Source organism: Gallus gallus, chromosome 3 (assembly GCF_016699485.2).
Source record: "Gallus gallus isolate bGalGal1 chromosome 3, bGalGal1.mat.broiler.GRCg7b, whole genome shotgun sequence".
Classification (NCBI taxonomy): domain Eukaryota; kingdom Metazoa; phylum Chordata; class Aves; order Galliformes; family Phasianidae; genus Gallus; species Gallus gallus.
The window spans coordinates 58973033-58998365 of record NC_052534.1 but is presented as its reverse complement, the minus strand read 5'-3'; the positions used below and the strand labels follow the sequence as shown (position 1 = coordinate 58998365).

Genomic DNA, 25333 nt, shown 5'->3' with positions numbered 1-25333 from the left:
TTTTCTCTGCATCCAGCCACTGGATCACAATAATACTAGAGCTGAGTTCTCCTGGGTGATCCAGATGTAAATGTTTCATCTGGGTAAAAATGTGGACATGCAACACTTGTTCTGACAGGCGAACTAGAGACCTAAATTTTGCCTCTGCATGGCATCAGAAGAAGCTTGTCAGTGTTCCTTAGCCTGGACACACTGGAAAGTGACTGAGTGGCTGGAGTGAAGGTATCATAACTGGACCTGCATTCTGCCAACCCTGGTTTAATAAATCCTGACGGATTGCAATTATACATTAGGTCTGCCCTGGAGCTTCTGGACCAACAACATAGCTAATTAATGATCTACCTAAACCATCCATAGATAAATGCTGATGAGGTCAGAAGTTCATAATTCAAATATCAAATATTTCTACCTTCCTATTCATCATTTTCCTGGCATTTCATCCACCCTCTCCCCATTCCCTGCACAAACACGAAAATTTGCAGCATGCAGTGCGTTGCTTTTAGCATGTTAGAGAACAGGCTGAGAGATGAAAGATAACCAGGTAGCACGTTTCCTCTCCAGGCATGCACCTTCCCAGAGGAAAAGGAAGGGACCACTGTGGTACACACTGCATTGGCCTGGTCTTTTCTATTCTAGTAGGCAAGATCAAACCTGTAAGCCAGATTCTGCCTGCACACCTCTCTCTAGGCATCATTCTGTGTTAGAACAGTGTTGAAAATCAAAACTTGCTAAACAGAGATTTGGGGCTTGAATAATAACAGGGAGTACAGCAAAGGTTGTATGGAGTCACCCGCTGATTTTGTGCCAGCAGCAATGAAGGTTGTTTCCTCTGCAGTTCTGCATAGGAAAGGATGCTTCCGTTGAGACCTTATGTCCCTACATTGCCTCATACTACATGGCACATCATGGCACCACGCAAAGGATGAGCGATGGAGCCAGAGATAAGAGCCACACTCATAGCCACTTATAGCCATTCTTGTTATGTAGGCATAGAGTCACATGCATTTAGTCATGGCGTTTGCAACACAGTTTGGTCTCACAAGAAACCAGTTGAAGCAGCAGTCCTCATGTGTATCGTATCACCAGAGCTTGCTTTCTGCTGTTGATGGTAGCATGACTCATGTTCTTGAACCTGAGGGCAAATGAGCTGTGAAAATCCCTGAGAAATTCAGAAGCAGAGGCAGTCTGTTGTGGCACGGAATGCCACAGAGCAAACCCATCTCTGTGTAATGTTCCAACATCACAGTTCTTCAGCTACACACTCCTAGAAAGCATCTACCATTAAGCCATCCATCACCAGGGGCAGCCTCTCATTCCTTTGCTGCAGAGGCAAAAGTAGGTAACTCGTGTGTGATTTATGGGGAAAACTCTCACTAAATGAGTGCAACGCACACCCTGTGCCAGCAGCAGTAAATCCAACCCACTGTGCTCTCCAGGGAATGCTTCGTGCAGTAGCCTGAAAAATATGTGCAATGCCTTTGAAAATCTTGCGGTTGAAGGCTGGTGGAACATTTCTCACCGATGTTCTCTGTGGCTACCTGCCTGTGCCGAGAGACTGCTGTGGCTGCTGCCACAGCAAACACTGCCTGGTGTCAGGGCCTGTGTCAGACTTCCCACATCACCTTCGCCTACAGTCAGAAGGCTACAGAGTTTACCTGTGTTAATAAAGTCCGTATTTATAAAAGAGAGAGGGAGAGATGATTATAACTAGCCTTGAAAAGAAGGATAGGATAATTGCAGGGCTGAAGTGTTTAATAGTGTTATTCCAGGACTTTGGAAAAGTCCTATTCAAATTCCTAAGAGGAGAGCAAAGCAAGCTCTGAGGTTACTGAAGAACTCATCTGAAACCAGCATCAGTAAAGCAAATTCTTCTGCATCGGGGCCCTGAGAAGGACCGATGAGTAGTGACTGAGGCAGGCAGCATGATATTCTCAGGAAAAGGATGAATTAAGCTAGCTGTCATCAGCTGTAAGTTGTTTTCCATTTTTATTCATTGGAATGGATTAAAATAATCCCAAACTACTAAAATACTCTGCCCAACCCCGAATAAGAAAAGGAGCTCATCCCCTGCCATCTGAATAACTCCCACAGAGAGTGGAGGGACACACAGGAGGTGAATGAATGCCTGGACTCAATGAACTACAGGGCAGCAGGAGAGCAGAAAGGAAGCAGGTCTCCACAGCACAGTGCTGGGATGTGTCTCTACCACCTCCATCCTTCAGCAGGGCAGCAGCCAGGCATCTTGTCCCTGAGGCAGGGCACAGGGCCGCATCCTTCCCCAGGGAAGCACCCACCAGCTGCTTGATCCTCCTGGGACCTGCTGCTGCTGCCTACAGCAAGGGTTTGTTTCTCCCTGTGCTCAGCACAGACTGCTCCAGGCGGCCATGCACAGCTGCCACACTACAAAATGAAGAGCATCTCAATAGCTCATCTGCTCGAGTCGGCTAACGGTGGTGACTACGTTGAAAAACAGTGTTTTGTAGCAGAGAATTTGCTCTGTCAAATAATATTATGGTGCTCTTTGTAGCTGTCTTATGGAAATAAATAGGAGACATTACTTGCAGAGCGACCTACGCATAATCACTGCCTCAAAGGGAAAGGAAAAATTAAATCAGTCTCAGAAATCTGGGAGATGGCAGGTGCTAGCCTTTTTAATGGGATTAATAAAAATAATGGCTGCTGTTAATATTAGATAGCTGATTTCCAGTGCTGAGCAAGAAAAGCGCTATACCTGCCATTTTAAATTACTCTGTCATGTTTTTATTCCTTCCTTTCCCCCTGGGATTTCAAAAATCCTGACGAAATGTGTATACACTCTTCAAATATTTCCTGAAGCCAGGGGGGTCCATATGCTCCTAGGAACAAATTTTTCACTCTGTGGGTCATTCCTGATGACATTTAGATTTTCTGATTGGTATATATTGGCAGCACAAAGCTAAAAGATGATAGGGATTAATTTCTCCCCGTATATTGCTATGCTTTCTATAGTTTAAGGGCAGCACAGAAGTAATGTGGTATTTTACTAAGATTAAGCAAAACGCCTCGGTGTTTGAATTTTGATTACAGACAAAGCTCCTAAATTAGACTGTCATTGTCAAGGTAAAAATGATATTTTATTTAAACTGCTGCTGAACATATGGTGTTATTTATGCATCAGACATCCACGACAGAAGGAATTTTCTAAGTCTAATTTATGCTGTTAGTGAGCAGCCAGCAAAAAGATGAGACCTCACTGTTTTTACCAGCTAACAGAGTGCTGGTTTAGATTAAAATAGTTCAGGGCTGTATTTTCTTGAAGGAAAAATAATCTACAGATTCGTACAGAAACCATGACTAACTCAAGTATAGATCAGTATCCTTCCTCCACTGTCAGACCTTGCCTATGACATGGTCTCTGTTTATCCTCAGCTACCCATTGCACATTATATTACATGGCCTTTTTTGTTCTGATCGTTTTTTAATTTTTTTTTTTTTAAATGAAAGCCTTATTTGCACAGGTTAGGATGGAGGAGGCTATGTCCCATTTGCACTCATAACTGTGTGGCTCTGGGCAGCCTGGTCTGGTGGTTGGCAACCCTGCACATAGCAGGGGGGTTGAAACTAGATGATCATTGTGGTCCTTTTTAACCCAGGCCATTCTGTGATTCTGTGGTTCTATGATTCTATGATTCTATGTGCAGGGAGGGTGGACATGTCTGTATTCATCTGCGTATGCACTAAGAGCTATTGAAAATGCTCTTTCACTTATATGGAACATGAAAGTAGAATTTGGAATATGGAATATGAAGCTGAATTTCAAGTCATTTTTACTCCTAACTATGGACAAATGATCGAGGGGTTAATGTGGTACACTCTGGGGATTATTATTATTATTATTATTATTGTTGTTGTTGTTGTTGTTGCTGTTATTATTTAGGAAAACAGGAAATGAGACAGAACTTTAGAAAAAGTTGAGTATATTTCAGTTCTGAATCCTTTCTCCATTCCTCACCTTCCCAGTGCTGAGGGAGAGCTCGAGTCTGTATCCGTCACCTTGAGGCATTTAGCTCAGTTCTGTAGTAGGCCTTTAGAGACACAAAAGCTCACTTCTTTTGAAGCATGGTCCACCTAATTGCTCCTTCTTGTCATTGCCTGCTTCCACCAGAAAATAGATTTATTTTTCCTTAAATGTTAGCACTTACTCATGTTAGAGAGCCAGACAGGGATCTGCCATACAGCAGACTGTTAAATAAATGCAAGACTGTGCTATGAATCACTCAAAGGGAGCTGCTGAGTGTGCTAACAGGTGGGAAATAGATGTAAGAACTTTACTTTTCAGACAGAACTTCTGAGTTTTATCTGAATTTGCTTTTAAAAGTACTGTAGCTATGTAGAAAACATACTTACATTGAAAAGAGAGTTTTAATTTCAGTAGTTTGCCATGCCCTCCACGCACACTGTGCAGTGGCTGTCCCTGTGTCAGGCAAGAGTTCTCTACAGATCCAGGACAGGCATTGCCAGGCCTGATCCAGCCCTAGCTTCCAGAGTACAGCTTTTAGCCTTCTACTTATAGGCTTTAAGCCTTTCCCAAGGATGCAACGAGGCTTGCTCTCCCCTGCCTCCACTCCTGGATCTAGTGGCCCCACTGAGCCCTACAAGAGGCACAGGGAAGCACTAGGCTTGCAGGCATGCTGTCATCTGCCTCCTTGATCAGCACAGAGAGAGATCAGCAGGGAGCAGCAGCAAGGACCAGCTGGATTAAATCGCCTGAGGTTTTGGGACAGACTCTTTAGCAGAGTCTGTTGTGATAGGATAGGTGGAAATGGTTTCAAAGTATAAGAAGGAAGAATTAGATCAGATATAAGGAAGACATTTTTTACAGTAAGGGTGGTGAGGCATTGGAACAGGCTGCCCAGAGTTGTGGTGGATGATTCTATGATTCTATGCTTCTCTTCTAAGGAGTATTTTGTCAAGAGAGCCTATGCATCAAAAATAGGCATAGAGATGGCGCCTGTTGTTTGAAAGAAAATGCATGTGTTGTTGCCACTTATTTCAGCTAACCTTTGCAAAGTACTCAGGTTTCACCGTCAAAAACATTAAACATGTGTTTATATCCAACTCAGCACCATTATTAAGAATTTTCAACGGGATATGAACGAAGTCAATAAATCTGGAAAGCAGCTATCTGACAAAGTCCTCCAACCTGAAGCAAGGACATCCAACATTTATGGTATACTGCCTTATGCTGATGGTATCCGCTGTTTCTAAAATGACACCACGGAACAAAGTAACTTCGGATTAGTTCTCCAGCCTGTTTCTTAGCAAGCTCCCAGTTCCATCTATGCTGGTTTTGCTGAGGTATCAGAACCAAAAGGAGATAGAATCTGATATCCCATTATCTCTAATGTACAAAAGTGCTCTTTAAGACATTTATACTCTAACTCTGTTTTGACAGCACAAGTGTGAGACACAGATGTGTGTCAGTGAGTGAAGCAGAGGTACATCTGCAGACTCAGACAGGAACACTCTCTCAAATTGGTATTTCATACATCATGGTCCACATGAAATGGCCCAATTTCATCAGAATGTTCAGTTTTCTTTATGCCAAGACCACTGTTTTTTAAAATATCTGAATATTTTGAACTCCAGTAATACGTGACTATATTTTTTGCTCTCATAAACCCTAAATAACTCTACTCAGTGGGCTGTTAGTGCATATCAATAGGTGGGATCTTGTTCCGGCCAACCTCCTTGGCTGTAGAGGTGAATAGTAGTTTAAGTTTGTCATGAGATAGTGCTTCTCTGTTTGTTTCCCCTGCTTTGATGAGCGGGAATGAACCTGAGGCTTTGTTCTGACAGCAAAGTACTGGTACTGCAGAAGCCATCTGCAAACAGCCCCTGACTTCTGGCCTACAAACCCTAGCTATTCCCATCTCCAGCTTCTTCCCAGCAGATCCTGCCAATCATGACAAATTGTGCAAAATTTGCAGTGAATTTGTGATGTGGAGAAAAGTCCGCTAAGGGACTAATTTGACACCAACAGATGCAATTTTCCTTTATTACCCTAAGGCAAGATTTAAACTAGTTTCCAGGGGTGAGAGGTGATTCCATTAACCTGCTGTGCGTGCTGCCACCTAGACTGTCTTAAGCACAGCAAAGCAGAGCTTTTGCTCGTTTTCTCATCTTTTCTGGTATTTTTGTTTTAGGGAGGAACTTTTTATTTTTCAGTGGACATCTCTTTTCATATCAGGACTGATAGGCACCAAAGCCTTTTTTACAGCTGTTTTTTGGCATGAGAAAACCCAGATGTAGGCTGTATTGCTCCACCAGACCTGGTTAACCCTATGTGGTCTGGTACAGGGAGTCAGGGCCATGGAGGGCAGGGACATGAGGCCCCAAGTGAAGCTGAGGAAACGGAGGAAGTTGAAGTGGGGGGAGATGCGGGACACAGAGATGGCCCCAGTCCTGAGTGGCCACAGGGGCCAGCTCTATGAAATAGAGTCATAGAGTACATGAGTGACAAGAATAAACAAGGGCTTTTACACTTCAGATAAACATCTGTGTTTGTGTGACCAAATCCCTGTTGCACCACATCCTCCAGCATTCTGGGACAGTGCAAGGCTCCCCCATTTGGCTCCACATAGCTCCAGCCCAGGCCCAGCAGGGCTCCTAGCTTAGGGTTCACACTCAATAAAGCAACTTCTTTGGTTCTGGATTCCAGCAGGCACTAGAGGCAGTGAAGCCCTATTCTCTTGATATCACCTCTGAGTTGTAAATCTTCCATGTGGTGCTTGCTCTTGCGTATGTTTATCCATGGTACAGTTACTCTACTGCCCAAATGGCATAGCAATGACATAAGTAAGCAGATATTAACACTAACCCCACATGAGATTGCAGAGCCACATCTACTGCCCATCTTATGATCATTCAGGACTCAGTTCCACCAAAATGCACCGTGAGAAGTCAATGCCACAAGTAAGGAGAGAGTTTGCAAAAAATCTGTTTGTGTATATATAGATATATATATATTTCCTTCGAATCATCTGCTGAAAAAAAAATGAGCCTACTTCTGTTCTGTGCTGGTGTGTTTCTCCCTTTCACACTGCAGCCACTGGCTAATACAGGGTGTAGTACTTATGCATGCTTTTGTGAAGGACAAAAGCAGTGCTCAGCAGTGTTTTCAGTGATTAGTTAGAAAAGCAAGGACAAAAAAAAAAAAAAAAAAATTGAACTTTTCTTTTTAAGCTTGAGCACGAAAGAGATACCTCTTCTACATGTAAGTGGCTTAGCTGTACCAGGGATTTCTCGTGTAGCAGAGGCATAGCCACCGTGAATCTGCAAATATTTCAATGCTTGTCTTTGGGAATAATTTGGAAAAGGCATTGCAGAAGCAGGAACAAGAATCCCCAGGAGAGCAGATGCAACACAATCTGCCCCAGTGCAGTATTCTCCATGGTTTTAATAGATGGCATAAATTCTGAATGATGAGGTAGTTCCATCACTTTTCAAAAGTCTTTTAATTATCAGCTGCTAAGTGAGCTAAAGTGAGCTAGTTTTAAGAAATGAAATAAAAATATTTGTACAGGGAATTGGATGGGTTTGTCTTCACCTATTTAACTAAATTAGGTGAAGCCAAAATGTTGAAGACTGATGATTATTGCAAAATAATCTGGATGAAGAACAGTTATAAATTTAAAGTTAATTAGCTATCTCTAAATAGTTTTATATATCTGTGGATATTTTTGTCCTGAGGCAGACAACTGGAAAGACTCTGCAGACTGCATCACCTGAGAGCACAAATCTGGGCCACTGCACTTCTGATGACAGCAATGCATATCTATGGTTAGGTACCACTTAGTGGGGCTAATGCTACTCAGTGTCCTTCAGGAAGTGATCAGCATTCTCAATTTTTGACACATGCCCTCTGCTCTTTTCCCTCTCAGAGGCACTGTGGGAGGCAGGCCTCACTGCCATGTAAAAATGCTTGCGACACCCTCCTCCAGGAGGGATGCATCTACTTTCAAGATCAACAATCTCTTTGGAAAGAAAAGATAAAATAAATACAAGCAGGAAAAACTATTTGAACTGAGTTACTGGCACTACTGTTTTCACCTCTCCACAACCTAGCTATGACTTGCATCCCAAGTTAAGAGTTCATAATTCCAGCTAAACTTAATTATAGTATTTACACAATAATTATGTTGCAATGGCTAATAGGCTTGGTCGTGGACAAATCTGTTTTGCTACATCTCTACTGACTTTGATCCAAAGAACGTTCCCACTGCTGCAGTTCCACCGGTAGGTAGGAACAACTGTAGCGCTGATGCAAGCGACCACTGCTAATTCAATGATAATATTGTCTAATTGTAGCCCAGGGCAGGCTGCTGTGCTGGCAGTCCTTGCTAGTGGTTGCTGCTGGCTTGCCCACCCAGATCTCCCAGCATACAATGCAATTTTTTCTGGTGAGCAGCTTGTAAGGAAAATTGTGAACAGATCAACTCTATCTCAGCTTCCTTCACAAACACAATGTTAACAGTAATAGAGTTTCTCAAGGTTACTATGAAGACTAACAAACAAATGCTTATAAAGTTCTTTGAAGATGAAAAATTTTTAATATTCTATCTAGTTATAAAAGGTTAGATGCAGCAAAGATAGTAGCCTTCCTTCTAATTTAAGTGAGGTGTACTTTTACAAAGTTCTATAGGTGCTGGGCTTTGACTGTGAGAGAGGGCAGTCAATTGCTGTACATAGACATGACACTGAGAGATGAACTTTCTCTTCATGAATTTTGGAAAATCTGATTAATCTCATGTTAAAAAGGGAAGGGAAGGGAAGGGAAGGGAAGGGAAGGGAAGGGAAGGGAAGGGAAGGGAAGGGAAGGGAAGGGAAGGGAAGGGAAGGGAAGGGAAGGGAAGGGAAGGGAAGGGAAGGGAAGGGAAGGGAAGGGAAGGGAAGGGAAGGGAAGGGAAGGGAAGGGAAGGGAAGGGAAGGGAAGGGAAGGGAAGGGAAGGGAAGGGAAGGGAAGGGAAGGGAAGGGAAGGGAAGGGAAGGGAAGGGAAGAACGGGAGAAAGAAAAAAAGCAAAAGAGAGACAGAAAAGGAAAATATATTCTTTGAGCCAGAGTAAGGTGTAGGGCAATGTTTCATATTAACCCCGGTTTCCTTTTCATCCAGATGATTTCTTAGAAAAACACAGCTATAGCTGATCCACCAGTCCTATTGCCTGCATTTTTCCTCAGGGAAACTCACTATTATGTTTAGAAAGAGCAAAAAGAAAAATGTAGCTCAGAAATTTGAACATATTTTTTTCAATCTAGTATCTTTGTAAGAAAAGGGGATGCATTGAAGCTGAAGTTTCTCATTGAAATTTCATTTATTTATTTGTTTGTTTGTAGCTTAGTTTAGTTTGGACTATCAGCAAAGACTGGAAAATTTCCACCCAGGCCCAGACGGAGACCATTGGAATGCACTGTGTTGAGTTGGGTTAGGTTAGACCATGGCACTTTCTGAGGGTACAGAGGGCTGAAAGTCAAACCCATGTCCCATCAGGCTTCAAAAAAGAGTGCCAACATGACTCTCCCCTACCACAGCCAGTCATTTCTGATCAATGGCTTCCTCTTTCCCAAATCAACTGGGACTTTTACAGAAAGGAGATAGTCACAGAGGAAGAGAGATCTCCCAGCCTGCAGTAACAGGCTTGCTGGTTATCCATCCCTCGGGCTGATCAGAGACAACAAGAGCAACCTAAGCTGGCTGCACAGAGCTGCTCTGGAGCTCAGCACCCAGGAGAATATTGATGGTAAACTGCAGAAGATCAAGCTGCAAAATCCTGCACCAACATGGATGTACTTATCAGTTAAGATGTCCTATTCAATTTCTCTTTGCCAGGTCAGTAGCAATTGTGATGACAAAGAGGGATGCAAACAGTCTTCCCACAGAACAGATGTTTGCCCATCACCCAGCAAGCTGAGGCAGAGTATGGAGACAGAGTAGTGCCTTCCAGGGACTTCTTCAAAATGCCTCAGGCCTATGTGAAACAAAGGTTGAAAGAATTGTTTTGGAAATCAGAAATATCAGTCAGCTAAGATACTATTTCCCATGCTCTACCAGTGGCCTGAGCTTTCTTCTGTGCTTTCCTTTATAAGCAGCTGTGCAGAAGGGAAACTATTTCAGCTAACTTCAGACACCTACATGTCTTAGGGCTCAGCTCAGCTCAGCTCTTTTAGACTTCTATCCTAAGACAAATGAATCAGTTACAGAAATCCCTGTCTTTCTGATGACTGCAATGGCAGTCTAAGTGACAAGTTCATATGCAGATATGTGATTGGATCAGTTCTATCTGCTGCTAACTACTGCCCCCACATCCTCCCCATTTCCCCCATCAAGAAATGCAGATGCTCTGAAAGCACAAGGCTCAGCACAAACAGGGATCTGCCTGCAATCACACCAGGATGTGTTCATTGATGAGTGAAACCAGGTTGAAATTCAACTGCTAGCTCTGGCCTCCCACTCATTATCTCTGCTTGGTGTTTAGATCTTAGGGAATTTGTGGCGTTTCTGGGTTGCCAGATACCAGATAGTCTTTTCTGTGAGACAGTGGGTGTAATTCCTTCAATGATTGTGGAGGAATCCCTGGATGGGAACCTCATGAGTATTGCTCTCTCTCTTCTGAGTTCATAGGGTGTCTGACAAATGCTTATTTTCTGCTGATGTCAGAAATCCAGTAGACATTTAGCAGCTGTAACCAGTGGAAGCTTAGTAAGAGCAGAAAAGTTTCCAGTCTGCTGCCTCACTGGTTATGTATGCAAAGTGAGGTTAAAGAGAGGTAGCTCTGCCCCGGGAGAGACTGTCCCTCAGAATAATTTTTGAGGTAGTACAGTATTCCCTCTCCTCTATATCAGTATATGTTTAATTCTTAAAAAGAGTCCAGTGATCCTTGCAATGCAAGGATAGTAGGTAGGATATTCAGATAATAAATAAGTTAGTAGTGTGTAGCTGATGGGATGCTACATCCAATTGAAAAGGTACATTTCAAATGCAGAGTTGTCATGCAACAGACATAGTGTGTCACCAGATACTGAGGTCATACAAAGCACTGTAGAAAATGATCTTCAATACAAGCAATATCTCCATTTCTTTGGGATGTGAAACTCTTATACTTTTTTTTTTTCCCCTTTTTGTTTCTTAGGGCTCAGTTTCCTTCAAAGCTAAACTGGTATTTGCTGGTTTCAAGGGCTATTTATTGCTGTGACAATGACACATCGAGTAATGCCTCTTAAGTACTATTAGCATGTATCTGATCTGAAAACGCACAAACACATTCAAACAAAAACGCTGTATTAAACGTCAGGCCTAAAATAAATAAACAGGAAGTAAAATACACATCTTAAAAGAAGGAACTGTATTTGAAATACTTTAAAGATAAATAAACTTTTAGATTTGACTCCCTCTAGAGTAATTTTAAGGAAAAGCTTGATAGAGGAGGTTTCTTTTTTGGTTGCAGAAACTCCCTCCCGGCAGTCCTGAAGAAATGTATTCCTTTCTAAGTGCAATCCCTTTGTGCTTCTTTGTGGCAGAGCACTCTCCTGGTACCACTGAAGCCGGGCCCTGCACAGCTCAGAGCAGCATACGTCACTGAGAACAGAAAACCAAGGAAAACCTTCATTTTTAATAAAAGCAGAAACAGCTGTAGTAGTGCATGTTGACTCTGCCGCCAGAGGAGGTTTAAATTCGATGTTAGGAAAAACTTTTTCTCTCAGAGAGTGGTCAGGCACTGGAATGGCCCATCCAGGAAGGTGGTGGAGTCGCTGTCCCTGGCAGCGTTCAAGAGGCGTCTGGACAAGGAGCTACGAGATATGGTTTAGTGGCTTGTGGTAGCAAGGGTAATGGGAGGACAGTTGGACTAGATGATCTTGTAGGTTCTTTCCAACCTTGTGATTCTATGATTCTATGACACTTTCAGGACAGGAGATCAAATCCTGTCCATCTTTGTCAACCTTTGGTCTGTCCTGCTGAGTTTGACCATAGTGGACCCATGTCTACAGGGAACGGTAGTAGAACAAGACCTTCATTCACTTTGACCCTTGGGGTCAAGAATCTCCTGAGCTGGAGTTTCAAACAAACTCAGTGCAATACTGCAACATCTGCAGATCCCAAAGGTCTATTTTTCCTAGAAGGAAGATCAGTCACCTCATTCAAAATTAACAGTATCATTGTAGCATCACAACTGCTTCAGCTGAACACCCTAATCTCTGTTGTCCATGACACAAGAACCAACACTGCATGGCCATACACTTGCATCCTCTGCTGATCCCATTACTGCTCACTCTGAGGGAGCTGCAAAGGATTAAGTAGTAATCAGATATTCAAAAGAAGGAAAGGTAACACATAAAATAAAACACTCAATTATAAGAAACCACATATAGTCTTTCCAAAGTGTTTACGTGTCTAATGAAAACAGAACATCCAATACATTCTGTGAGCTTCATATGTAACAAAGAGGAGAGAATAAAGGACATGAATGACTTTTCTTCTTTGCCAGGCACTAAGATGCAAAGATACCTGGAGGAAATAAACACTTAAATATACTGCAGCTGCCTGATTTGAAAACACAGAAAATATATTTTTCACTAACTTCTCAGCCTGTGATGAATTCTCAGTTGCTAGTTTTGCAAATACACAAAAGAAAACAAGCAAAGCAACCAGCATCTTTTTTAGCTGTAGAAATGTGTAGATAAACTCAATCTGACTACAGCTCGTGTACTGTACTGCAGGCCCTTCAGGAATAAATTTGGATCAGTACGCCATAGACTCCAAAGGGTCAACATGACATATTGCATCATATCCCCCTACACAAAAAGGAATTCACTAACAAACATCACTTCCAAAAGTGCTTCTTTATTCCCCTTTCACATTATAGTTTCTTATGAAATATTTTAATGGATGGCTTTGGTACTTTGCCACATTTCTCTCAATCTATTTATAAGTGTTTCGTTGGAAAGAAAGTAAACATAATGGGATGAACACTTTATAAACCTTAGCTATTTTCATATAATACTCAAACTGGAATTGGTTTTGTTTAAAATAGTAATAATCCGGGACTGCTGTGCAGAATGACACAAAATCTCCCAAGCTAATTAAAATGCAAGAAGGAAAAAACAAAAAAGCATAAAAAAAAAGGGTTTATAGCACTTCTACAAACACAGAAATGATTTATTTTATGAAGAAAAAAAAAAGAAGGCCTGCCAGGTAGACTACATCCTGCTGGTAACAGCCTTAAGGGCAACCACCGTTGTTTGATTATAAATCGAATTGACTAACATCCCACTGGAAAAGCAGCAGCAGTGACGAGTCTGTGATTTATTTCCTTCCCCCTCTTCCCCCAATAGCGGATTAAACAAATGTTTCGCACCTGAAGGCTCTGCCTTCAGCCGGCGGAGAGCACACCCGTTTCCTGGGGGCAGGCATTCCGCATGCTGCTGCTGAGGCCTCTGTGATGACCGCATCCTTCCCACCACACCGGACCGGGGGACTCGCCTCTTGTTTATTTAAATGACACTGTTGTTTGAAAGGATGGGGGTTTCTTATTCTCTTGAGTCATGCATTCTCTGTCTGGGATCCTCTGTTTAGGCACTTTTAGCACCTCATTAATTACCAACTGCAACTAAGTCATGCTGTTTTGCAACTCTATTGCCTTTGTTAAGAAATCTCAATCCTGTGTTAGAATGTGAAAGGGGACTGTTATCTACCATATGCCCTGCTTGACTCCCTCTTACAAAATTAGCTTTCTAGTTCTTGAAATCCGCATACACGTGTTCTTTAGATCCGTACCCCACGGTTAAACATCCCGGCGGTCACACTTGTAGAAGCTACTGGTGTCGATAAAGAGCAAAAACAAAAAAACTACTCAGACCCCTACGTTACATATAAAATTTTAGCCAGAAAGGCACGATTTCTTAACAAAATTTTAAAAGTCCTGGTATAAAACTCAACCCCAGATGCCATTTAATGAATCTGTGGATACTAAAATACTCTCAAATAGTTAGTTAATAAAGATGACTAACAAACCGAGCAGCTGGAGATTTTATTTCACTTTTAGAAGAGAAGTTGATGGGGTGCTATCATGTAAGGAGCATATAACTTACCTGCTATGTGCTAGATGTTATTACTATACGTAACTGCAAGCACATTAAAGCAGGTCAGTATGAGAAGCCAGATCCAAAGAGGGACTTTGATGGCTGTGTGGAAAGCTGTGATTTAAGAATCAGCAGCGGCAGCAGCTTAGCCTGGAAGCACGCCATTAAATCCACATCCTTCCCTCTTTGGGTGAATGCTCTCAGGGTTCAGCCCTGTGGAGACCTGCAACCAACCCGGGCAGGGCTCCTGGGAGAGCAGCTTGAGGGCCAAACCCAAGCAGAGCAAAGCGTAAATGCTCTGAGGAGCCAGACCTGGCTGCCAGTCCAACCTCTGAACAAGCACTGTGCAGTAAGTTCTTTGTAAGATAGTAAGGGGGAACTGTTTAAACTAAAAGAGGAGATTTAGCTCAGATGTCGGGGGGAATTTTTCACTGAGAGGATGGTGAGGTGCTGGAACAGGCTGCCCAGAGAGGTTGTGAATGCTCCTGTTCCTCTCCACCCTGTCCTGTGCTTTTCTTGCAGTATAGCTTTCTTGTAATTTAACTTCCCAAACCAGCTCCATGCAAGGTGCAAAAGTGCTGGTACTAGTACAAAGGCAGTGCCAATAGCATCTGACAACGCTGGGACCAAAGGCTTAATATAAAACTGACTTACACCTCTAAGCCTGAAGCCACTAGAAGCCACTTACTACCATTGTGCAACCCCCTCACTATTACTACGCTGTAGAAGACATCAATGTGTGACAAATCCACCACACATAACTTCACATGAATTGACTAAAGGAAGCTCTGGTGGTCTTCCATTCCAAGAAATAAGCAGGCTTTATTCTCTTCTTTCAAAAGAGAAAATATTGTAACACTGTCAATATCGTGATAACAGATAATTAATGACAAGAGTTTTGATCTGCTCGTTCTATTTGAAGTATGAAGGTGGAGCCTCAACTCTCGTGTTCTCTCTCAGATCCAATAAATCTTAGATTTGAGAATTCCACAGCTACAGAGCCCAGACCTTTCCTCCTGGGTGAATATTCTGTTTTTTAAAGGAAAATGAGATGATGTTTAGAAGATGGGGTAGTTTTATTGGTGTGTTTCTAAGCTTTCCTTGTAATGGAACTGGGATGAGGAACTGTCCACGCCTGGGCCTGAGGCAGGCCGAAAGGAGCTGTGCATGGGCATATGCAATCTTAGAAGCACAGAGGAAGATCCTTCAGGTCACCAGAGCTGAACTGCATCAAGACTTCCTAGCAAGTGGAGGTGGCTGCTGAGGACAGCTGTAATGGCAGCACAGAAACTCCATGCCATGCACCATCGTCTTTCCTCATGCCTGCCTGCTGGTCTGCACGCATGCAGAGCAATATGCACATCACCCACATTTCAGTGTGAGCACACAGATGAAGATACAGATTTCTCTACTCCCTGCTTTCCTGAAGGATTCTACATCAATAATTTCACCAATAGTGTCCTTGCTAGATCGTCATTTTGAGACCTTCCTGTCCTTTATTGTCTACTTTACATGTCAGGCTCTTTATTCCTTGCTCCTTACGCTGTACTGGATTAGGGAACCAAATGTGCTGATGTGAAACTTCTTTTTTTTTTTTTTAATCTTTTTTTTCCCCTCAAGATTTCATGTTTTTTTCAGGCAGCCATTTCCCCAGTTCAGTGTACTACTGCTAATTGTTGGGTCAGCACCACCCAGGAAGTGGGAATGAGCAAGTCATTCCAGCAAGTCAGTGGGATCTGTTTAGGGGTACATAACCACCAAAATCACTGGGAGCACAGCCATAGTGAGAAAACACCCAGGCTTATGATTTAGGTGCTGTGAGTCGTCCTCCCAAATACTGGAATCACAGAGAAGTCAACAGCCAGACAAATGAATGTGTCAGAAAATCCCGTGAAACTCTCATTGTTGGTTACTCACATCCTCAAGTTTTACTCAGTCACAGCTTTACCTCGTGGGCTGTCACCACACAAAAAGTACACTTGTGTAAAGTGATGCATGAATCTAGACCAGTGCAGTGATTACCGTGCTACCCCGTCTAGACTAAAAGCATTCTTTTAAACTTAGCATAGATCATGAAAGTATTTGCGTTAATCACCTCCATTCCAGGCTATTTACACCCAAACTACACCGAGACTTCCATGGCAATGCTGAGCCTTTTACCAGTAGATCACTGTTGCTCTAGGCACAGATTCTGCAGAGACAGAACAAAAAGTTGGTCTCCATCCCAAAGGCTTTACAACCTGATGGCAAGTCCAAGCGATGGCCATCTGACAGATGAACTGAGAGAAACAATGAGTTAGCAAGGTTTTGAACATCCTCACGTTAACTGCTACAGCTTTCTCTGTGCCAGAAAGTTCTCCATTTCATTTTGACGCCTTCCTGTTGGACTTTCTTAACTGAACTGCATCTGGAAGGTTTGTACTGCGGAATCCACCCATGCATTTTTTCCCACAAATACTTTTTTTCCTACACATAATAAAACAACAATTCAGATCCCTTCCAGAGCTATCCTGAAGACCAGATCCAAACCTCTCTCAGACTTACGAAGGGTCAAACTGATGGCAGCGGGCTTTGGAGCTGACCCAGGCGGAGGGATAGTCCAGACCGACATGCTAATTTAGGGCCTGATCCCGCAGGCTTTGATTACACTGAGATTTCATTACAATGACAGAAGTCACTGCACAAGTCAGAGATGGGAAAAATCAATTAGGTCATCCAGTCTGTTCTCTGCCAATGTAGGATTGTTCCCTATTGTGCATTTTATTAATGTTATGCCATTACCTCTTTTAAATATTTAAAGCATAAAGACATTATTAAAAATATTGGGATTGGAACTTCAGGAGCTGGTTTACTTTTAAAAAGCACGCACTTTCTCATAGCTTTAACCTACCGTGAGTAAAACATTTCTCATCACTCCCTTCTTTTGGTTTATTTAGACTACACAATTATAATCCTCTGTTTGTAATATTAACAGCTTTTGAGAACGCTCGCGATTTTACAGAAGATTAACCTCCCAAACTGAATTTGACTGAAGAACAAACGGGTTATGTTAGGAAACATTACACAGAAATGGAACAACTGTCAGATTTGGAAGTGTGGAAAAGAGCAGTAACACGGGCACGCACACACACGTACTTACACATATATATGTATATATGTGTGATTTGGGTTACTGCTTCTCTATGTGTGCCTCTGCGCGTCTCACCTACTGCATGCTCGTCTCTCAGTTCATACAGAAAAAAAAATGTGGGGCAAAGACTGTCATGATTTGGGGTCCTGTGCTGTGCCAAGAATATCGTTAGCGATTAACAAACAGCAATGTGTAGGATTGAGCAAGTTCTGTTCAGGGTGAGTGCTGCAGCCCTCTGGCCCTCCCCACTCAGACAGGCATTGCTGCAGCAGATGCCTCAACAGCAGAAGTCTCATCTGTGTGATGCACACCCTGAGGAGCACCTGAAAAAATAAGGATGTCGTGGTTGATACTGAATTTCATTTCCAAATTATGTCTCAGAAGTAATCCGTGGCCTTTATTTCTCTACTACGCTTCCCAAGTTGGGAAGGCAATGACCCTTTTGTTCACTTACACAAACTATTTCCAGTCTAGAGAAGAACGACAAAGGGGGTAGCATTCAGCTGTCCTGTTCACTTCTGTGACCAGAGTGCCACTGTAAGCAAGCATCGTACCAGCTATTTATTGAATACTATTATCTTAAAGTCTTAGTTTGGATACAGACCGAGCAGCACGAGCTTACCTCCCCTTCCCCTAATTTATTTACTATTCTGAGAGTGAATATTTTCTGGCTACAGAGAGTTGCACAGAGAAACTCCCTGGGCAGGAGCTGCAGCAGAGAAAACGCCACACACTATTCCTCTTTGATGAATAGGCTCTTATTTATTTATTTATTAATTTATTTATCAGCTTCAGTTTAAAAACAGCTCCGGGCTGATCTTACAGTCGCAGATTTACTGAACTAAACGCAGTCCGGTCAAACAGAGGGCTGAGAAATCTCTGACTTCCAGAGCCGGTGAGGAACATCCGCTTCTCTTAGTCGGTCCACAGATCCGGGCACTCGGAGGGGGCGCACGGAACCTGCCAGGAGCCGTTCCGACCCACCCGGGCACTGCGGCTGTCCCGGCCCCGCTCCCGCACCCACCGCCCACCGCCCCCCAGCCGCGCGGCCCCGCTCGTCCGGGCCGATGTCGGCCTGAACTTTGCCACCGATATCTCCTCGGGATGAGCGACATAAACACGGCACTGCACTCCAGAGCGTTGCTCTGGAACGAGCTCCTTCCACACATTTCACTAGTATCAGAACTGTCCCCATGCGCACCGGCACGCGGGATGGCTCCATCTCCCAACAAACCCGAGCCCGAACTCGACCCGAGGAGAACGCGCTCTCCTCGTGCCCGCGCAGCCCAGCAGCTCGCCGGCCGCGTTACTTCTACGTTATGCCTCCTCGGCAATCCCACCCCATCCGGCTCAAGTATCCTGGATTAGAAAGACTTTCCCTAGAGCCCTTTTCAAAGGGTCCTTCCCACCTCCCTTTAAATCCTCTACATTTGATGGTACGGATGTTTCACAGCTCCGAGCGGGGCAGCGAGGGGAGAGACCGGGGGACGGAGTTACGCAGCAGCCGCTGCTCGCAGCGCTCGGGGCTCCCGATGCCATCAGAGCTGCTTTATCCGCCGCCCTCTCTACTCCCGGCGATAGCCGAGGAGATAAGGAGCGGAGAGAGAAAGGATTCGGCGAAGTCGACGCTTTCCCCCTGCATCAGCCTCACGCTCCTCTTTGCAACCTCCCCCTTCCCCCCAAACAGCGGTCCCCGCCGCAGAGAGGAAACGCGATACCCCTCTGTCCAACAGCGGCCGTGCCCTCTCTGACGGGATCCCAGCGGAGGCTGCGGGCACCCCGGGGCACAGCGGCTCGGCCCGGCCCCGCGCCCCCACTACCGGCTCCTGCGGGACCGCTGCTCTGCTGTGCCCCGTGTCCTGCCGGAGGGGCTGTCCCGGACTGCCCCGTTCAGGGGCAGAAGGCAGAGGAGCATCTAGGCAGAAGCCCTCACTCCGGTCAGGCTGTAGACCCCACTCCCGCCTCCCCATCCATCTCCATTTAGAGCAGTGATGTGGGAGCACATTTGCCAAAGTGGTGCCGTACCGCGCCCTCCACACTACAAAAAGGCACGGCGCATCTTCCCGGCCCCAGCCAGGGGGGCAACTCGGAGGGCGCGGGATCCCGGGAAGGCCGACGGCGGAGGGGAGGCGAGAGGAGCCCGGTCCCGGCCCGCCCCGCCGCGGGAGGCAGCGCGACTGCGGGCTCCGCGCCCCCCGCCCGGCCCCGCCGCCGGAGGAGGACGCCCCGAGGGAGCTCCCCACGCCGTGCCGGGCGCCGCGGGCTGCCTCGTCCCGCCTCGTCCCGCCCCGCCCCGGGGCCGCTCCCCTGGGGCCCCGCTCCGGAGCGGCTGCCGCACGCGGCCCGGCGGGGGCTGCCCGTCGGCGGGCGGGGGGGCCCGGCCCACCTGCGCCCGGCGGTTGCTCCGGAGCGGTGGCGGCGGGGCTGGGTCCTCCTCCTGCCCCCCCGGCGCTCCCGCCCTCGCACACTCCTCTCGCACCGCCGTCGGCCCGCCCGGCCTTGTCGGCACCTCGCCCGCCCGGCGCACGCACGGCCGCTCTGCCGCACGCCCACCGGCACCCCCCCACCATGCTGCCGGCATGGACCCCGGCGGCGGCTGCACGGCTCCTCTCGGCTTCTGAGTGCCCTCTGAGGTCCGCCGCAGGTAGCAGCGGGGCGGGCGGCGCTGAAGTGGTATAGGAAGAGCAGAGGGGCGAGGGAAATTAATAAATAAATAAAAGAGGAGGGGGAAAAAAAAAAAAAAGGAAAAAAAAAAAGAGAAAACGGAAAGAAAAGGGGGAAAAAAAGAGCAAAAAGCAAAAGAAAAAAAAATAAAAAAGAAAGAAAGAGAAAAAAAGGCCACCAGCCCAGCCAAGCCTGGCTTTGGACATCGGCGCAGGTATCTGTGCTGCTGTGCTCATCCCGCGCCACCTCGGTTTTTTTCTCGAAAGGAAAGGAAAAAAAAAAAACGAACGGAAAGGAGAAGTGGAACTCTCAAAGGGTTACTATGCAATTGCGACTGATTTCTTGGTTTTTTATCGCTTTGAACTTTATGGAATACATTGGCAGCCAGCACGCCTCCAGGGTACGGCGACAGGGAAGAAGTAAGTGCGAAGGGCTTTCTGCTTTGCTGTCCCCGCTCCCCGCGCCGTGCCGCCCACCTGCCCGGGAGCTGCCGCGGTGTTCCCGAGCCCCGCGCCGAGCGGACCTGCGCGCGTTCCGCGGAGTTCGGAGGGACGGAGCGAGGTTCGGTTCTTTCCTCTTTTCCCTGTCTCCTCACCGGGATGAGCAGCGCCGGCTCCGGGATGAGCTGCGGGTTATCCTCTCCGTCTGCTAAAGGGGAACCTTGTTTTCTTAGCGCTTCCCAAAGAGAGAATAGGGTGCAGGTAACTTTTTGCCGCGATGTCCCGAGAGCCTTCGTCCCACCTCGATCACGTTGCGGTGATCGGGGGAGGCCGCAGAGGGCAGCGCCGGGACCCGCCGGGACGGATCGCCGCCTCACAGCGTGCGGATTCACCCGCGGTGTGGCCGTCCTGGCAGCCCCCGGGGCAGCAGCGCTGCCTCACTCTCCGGATGATTCCGAGTGGGCTGAATGCAGCCTTCCCTCTCGACCCGGCCGCCCCGACGCGCGTCGCGGGCAGCTGGGAGGGAGCCGGGCTCCGGGAGCAGCCCTCGAGCTGTATGGCTGCAGATCGCGGAGGAGGGGGACTCGGGAGACTGCTCCGGGACGGAGCTGAAGCGAACGGAGCGAAGCCCCGGCACAGTTCGCCCCACGCAGGGCTCCGAGCGCCGCCGCGCTGTGCCCTGGCCGTGCTCCGCTTTGGCCCCCGAGGGCAGCGGCCGCCGCCGATCGCGCGGCGGCGGCACTTTGTGCACACCTACCGCTCTTATGTCCCCTTCCCCTGACAGCTGCGGACGGCGGGGAAATGACATGAAGCGCGGTAGCCTGCGTTTAATCAGCGAGGAATACATCGAATTACTTCCTCGGGGAGAGGACGCGGGGGCTGGTGTTATTATTTTTCGCTCCCCTCCCCTCCTCGGCATGAGTAGCGCTTGAAAGGCTCTTTTGTCCGCTCTGCACACAGGGTCCGATTCACCCGGCGTGCCCCGAAGCGAAGCGGGGCCGCAGCACCCCTTCCCCGCGGCAGCGCAGCGAGCGAGCGCTCGGGGCTCGGATATTGCCCTTGGCACGGGACGGCTCCGCGGTCACCCGCGCTAACCGCTTGATCCCTTAAGCCCTGGCAGCCGCGGCCCCCCCCGCTCCAGGGGCTCCCCGACGGAGCTCGGCCGAGGGACGCAGCACCCCCAGGGAGGCGGGAGTCGTCCCCCCCCCCCCGCCTCCCGAGGTCGTTCCACGCACCGCTCTCCGCCGTCGGGGCCGCGCAGCGGGGGCAGCGGGAGCACCTTGTGAGAGCCGCGTCGTGCCGGGCCCAGAGCCGGGCCAGCGGCGACCTCTGCTGTCCTGAGCCGCGGCGGGCAGCCGGCGGCAGGTGCTCGGCTCGGCTGGGCGCTGCTCATGCGGTCCTACCTGGGTCTTAGCCCCACACTCGTTGAGCTGCGTGATTTTAGGGAGCTAGAGCTGGAGGTGTTGGCTGCAAAAAACAAAACAAAGCAAAACACCTGGATGGCGCAACGCGGAGAAGGTACCGAGAACTTGCTCAAAGTTTTCTGTTTAAAAGACAAGAGTTAAGCTAAACTCTCTGGTGAGCAATTGATGGAAAGAATTGCAGCTAGAGATGGAAAGCTGGCCCTTGGCTTTGTAAGTGAAGGGACATATCCGTCAGAATGTCTCACCAGGTCGTGGTTGAGGTCTGGTTGAGGTCTACTCAGATCGGGATGGCTGTAAAACACACTGAGGTATCACTACTGCTTATTGGGTGTGAAGCGAGAATTAGAGCATGAGTGTTTATGGAATCTCTCATAAAAGAGGCTAGGGACGCTATTTGCACTGATGATTTCAGCTATAAATATCTGCAGATCTTTGTTAGTGGATGCTGCCACTTGAAAAAGTGACAGTGCCTGGTAGAAAAGACACCTGTCCGATGCGTCTATTACATGAAGACTTAATCTGGATCTTTGTCTCTTTTTTCCAGTCAGTCTCCTTTAAACATAAGACCCAGACCCATTGCTTGGGAAGTACTTCCAATTTTCCATCCCACCTATGTATTTTAAATGCAGTTCAAACTATTTCCATCGAGCCATGAAGCGGTGAGCCTCTGTTACTTCGCTTTGTTAAATATCCAAGGCCCTATCCTATGTATTATACCACCACATCTTAAGAGAAAAGAATAACAAAGCCCAAACCGACTAATTTGGACTACACTGCACCAAACTCAGCTTGTGTAAATTGAAATTTCTGTCTTCATTTCCCCCATCATCAGAAGGGCCTGGTGCTGAGGCATTGCTTATTTTGTACCCGTGGACCAAACTCCTACTGAAGTTACAAGTCAGAGTATCCAAAATTTCTGTCTCGCTACAGATTGTAAATGTGCTGCTGGTGGAGTAGAAGTAGAGGTGGAACTCATCCGAAGTCAACAGTGGGGTGCGGACGGGGGTTGCGTCCAGAAATAGATGCAGCGGACGCGATCAATAAAAGCTCAAAAGCAAACATGCCATTAGCCAAGAGATGTGTGTGTTCGTTCTGATAAGAGCACTTAAGATTAACAAATCGAGTTGCTTGTTGGGGTCCTACAAGAGAGATTAATATGCAGCAAGTAGAGACTAGCATACCAACAAATGGGAAATGCTGCGTATCTGCCAGTGAGCCGTTTTCTTTGAGAAGAAGTAGGATTAAGTCAATAGTTGCAAAGTGTTTTGGCTCTGCAGACCACCGCCAGCCCTCCATGCTCAGCACCGACAGTTGTGCACCTTTCTCATTGACCTTTTAACTGCCGGAAATGGAGCAGTGTTTGATGTGGCTCTGCCAGTGACCTCCAGAGCGTTTGCCGTGACCCCACGGACTGCGAACGAGCCACGGGCTAAATTTGGGAATCACCAGAGTAAGCAAAGTGACAGCAGACAGACAGAAAGTCCTGCGCTCGTATCAGCCCTACATCTGTGAGTACAGCTGTCAGCATGACTTACGGAGCTGCAGTTTGGGTGCAGAGCTGCCATGATGCACACTGCTGGTGGCCCATGCAGCCCAGTGTTGGCGTTGCCTCCTGCCTTTGTCCCGAGAAAGAAAGGAGAAATTATATTACTGGTGAAAGTAACATTGTGTTTGGGGAACTATTTTTTTTTTTAGCAGTTCACCATCAATATGCATATTTCTAGCACTTTTATGTATGCTTGGGGTTGGCGTGGCACAGAGGGTGATACAGTATATTCTAAACATAATATAGGTGTTATTACTGATTTTTTTTTAAAGAAATCTTTTAATACCTGAGTGTGATAACTGAGGGCAGAAGTTAGCTGCGCAGGGGCCATCAATGAGCTGAATCTGACCTCGGGCAAGATTAAACTGTTCCCTGTTAGCTCTCTTCCAGAGTATTTGTGTGCCGCCGATGCATTTTATTTTTGGTGACGGTTGCATCTTTGAATTGTCAGAATAAGTACTTTGCTGGTGACAAGTGCATCTTTTTTTTTGCAGTGAAACTATATTTCTCATCTGTGGATGAGCCCATTTGTTTTGAAATACTGTGGAATTCCTATGACACTCATTAGAAGCAAAAGCAGCCGTAGAACAGTTTCATCGTACTTTCATAAACTGCGAACAGATTTCATAGCAGTGATATCTTAAATAATTAAATAGGGAAAAAAACCCTACCCCTTGCTGAAAGCATTAGAAGAATTATAGGGTAGCTTCCTTGGGTTGTTTTTTTAATAGCTGTGTGTGCGTGTAGACCCGTGCTTGAAGCATAGCAGCTGCTGGTGGAGCAGCGCGTAGCCCAAGAGCATCGGCATGTGAGAGTAAAGAACACTACAGACCAGTTCCCATTTCATACCTAATATCTGAAATGCTGATAATTTTCATTTATTTTCCTTCCAGCTCCTGAAGGCATTTCTTAATCTATTTAAAAGTCCCGCTAAACTGTAAATGCACGTAACACCGCCACTTCTTAAAGCCATCGATGGTGTATCAGCAGACGTATAAGAAGTCGTATTTCTCTTTGCAGACGGAACGAAACATTGCTGTTATTAATGTGATGACTTTAGAGCTTGAACCTGCCTCCATAGTTTTCAGTGGAGAAAGTTCCGTAGACTTTCCAGAGCTGCAGAGGGCTCTTTTTCTGCAGGACCTCAGGAAAGATTTTGAGTTTTGAAGGATTCCTGTGCCAGAATACTTGCAAAATGTCATTATCCAAATGTGTAAGATACCTACATAGAAAAAAAAACAATGCCCTGTACCTTTTCACGACTCTGACATATCATCTGCTTGCGAGGCAACCTCTTTCTTAAGCACATGGAAATGACAGCTATTTTACTACTTTCACTTATTGAGCCAACTGAAGCCAGTGCAGCTAATGCTGAGATGAATTTGTTCTTTTAAGCTTGTTTTCAGTGTATCGAGCCTTTGCAAATCCCTGGTACATTCCTTCTTGTTGTTCAGTTTTTTGTTTTTAGTTTTTTCTTTCTTTTCCTTTTTTTTTTTTTTTTCTGGAGACAATGGAAATTCTAATAACAGAAATTGAGCTAGGACTTAGAAATGGGACTTAGTCATTATCTGTTGCTTAGCCCTTTCATTTTCCCTTCCAGTTAATAAAGCAAGCATGCTGGCTGGACTATGGCTCTTACCCACTGACACTAATAAGCTGCCTATCACTTCATATTCAATCATTTATAGGCAATGACTAATGGGAAAACTCTCCGTTAAAACCATGGGGGTTCCTGAGAACCTTTTTCCCCTACAATAAATTGTCCCATTTGCTCTTGAAATTAATTTAAAAGTTGCGAAAGTCTGGTGAAGGAGATGTAAAACTAATAAAGAATAATATTTTTGTCTCATTTCTCGTTTTGGATTCCGAACAATTCAAAAATGCTTTGCCAATTTTTTTACCAAAATAATTCAGAGCAAAGCAATCTTATCAGATGAGAAAAGGCAGCTGAAACCATACATGTTTTTAAACAAAAATCTGTCTGCTATTACCACAAACAATGCATCAGGATTTGTT

The 25333-nt window shown here is 46.0% G+C and overlaps 2 protein-coding genes across 2 annotated transcripts in view; one reads left to right on the top strand and one right to left on the bottom strand.

Moving 5' to 3' along the window:
* Positions 1-20097: 20097 nt before the first annotated feature.
* RSPO3 (R-spondin 3) overlaps positions 20098-25333 on the top strand; it is a 59241-nt gene continuing 54005 nt past the window's right edge. Inside the window, exon 1 of the mRNA NM_001319025.3 lies at positions 20098-20326. Within this exon, the coding sequence (NP_001305954.2) occupies positions 20230-20326 (97 nt within the window). The 5' untranslated portion in view covers positions 20098-20229. The remainder of the gene's footprint in view (positions 20327-25333) is intronic.
* Positions 20225-21353, bottom strand: LOC112532128. The gene has a single exon (XM_025149220.2). The coding sequence runs from the start codon at positions 21264-21266 to the stop codon at positions 20736-20738; it is 531 nt and encodes a 176-aa protein (XP_025004988.2). The 5' UTR covers positions 21267-21353; the 3' UTR covers positions 20225-20735.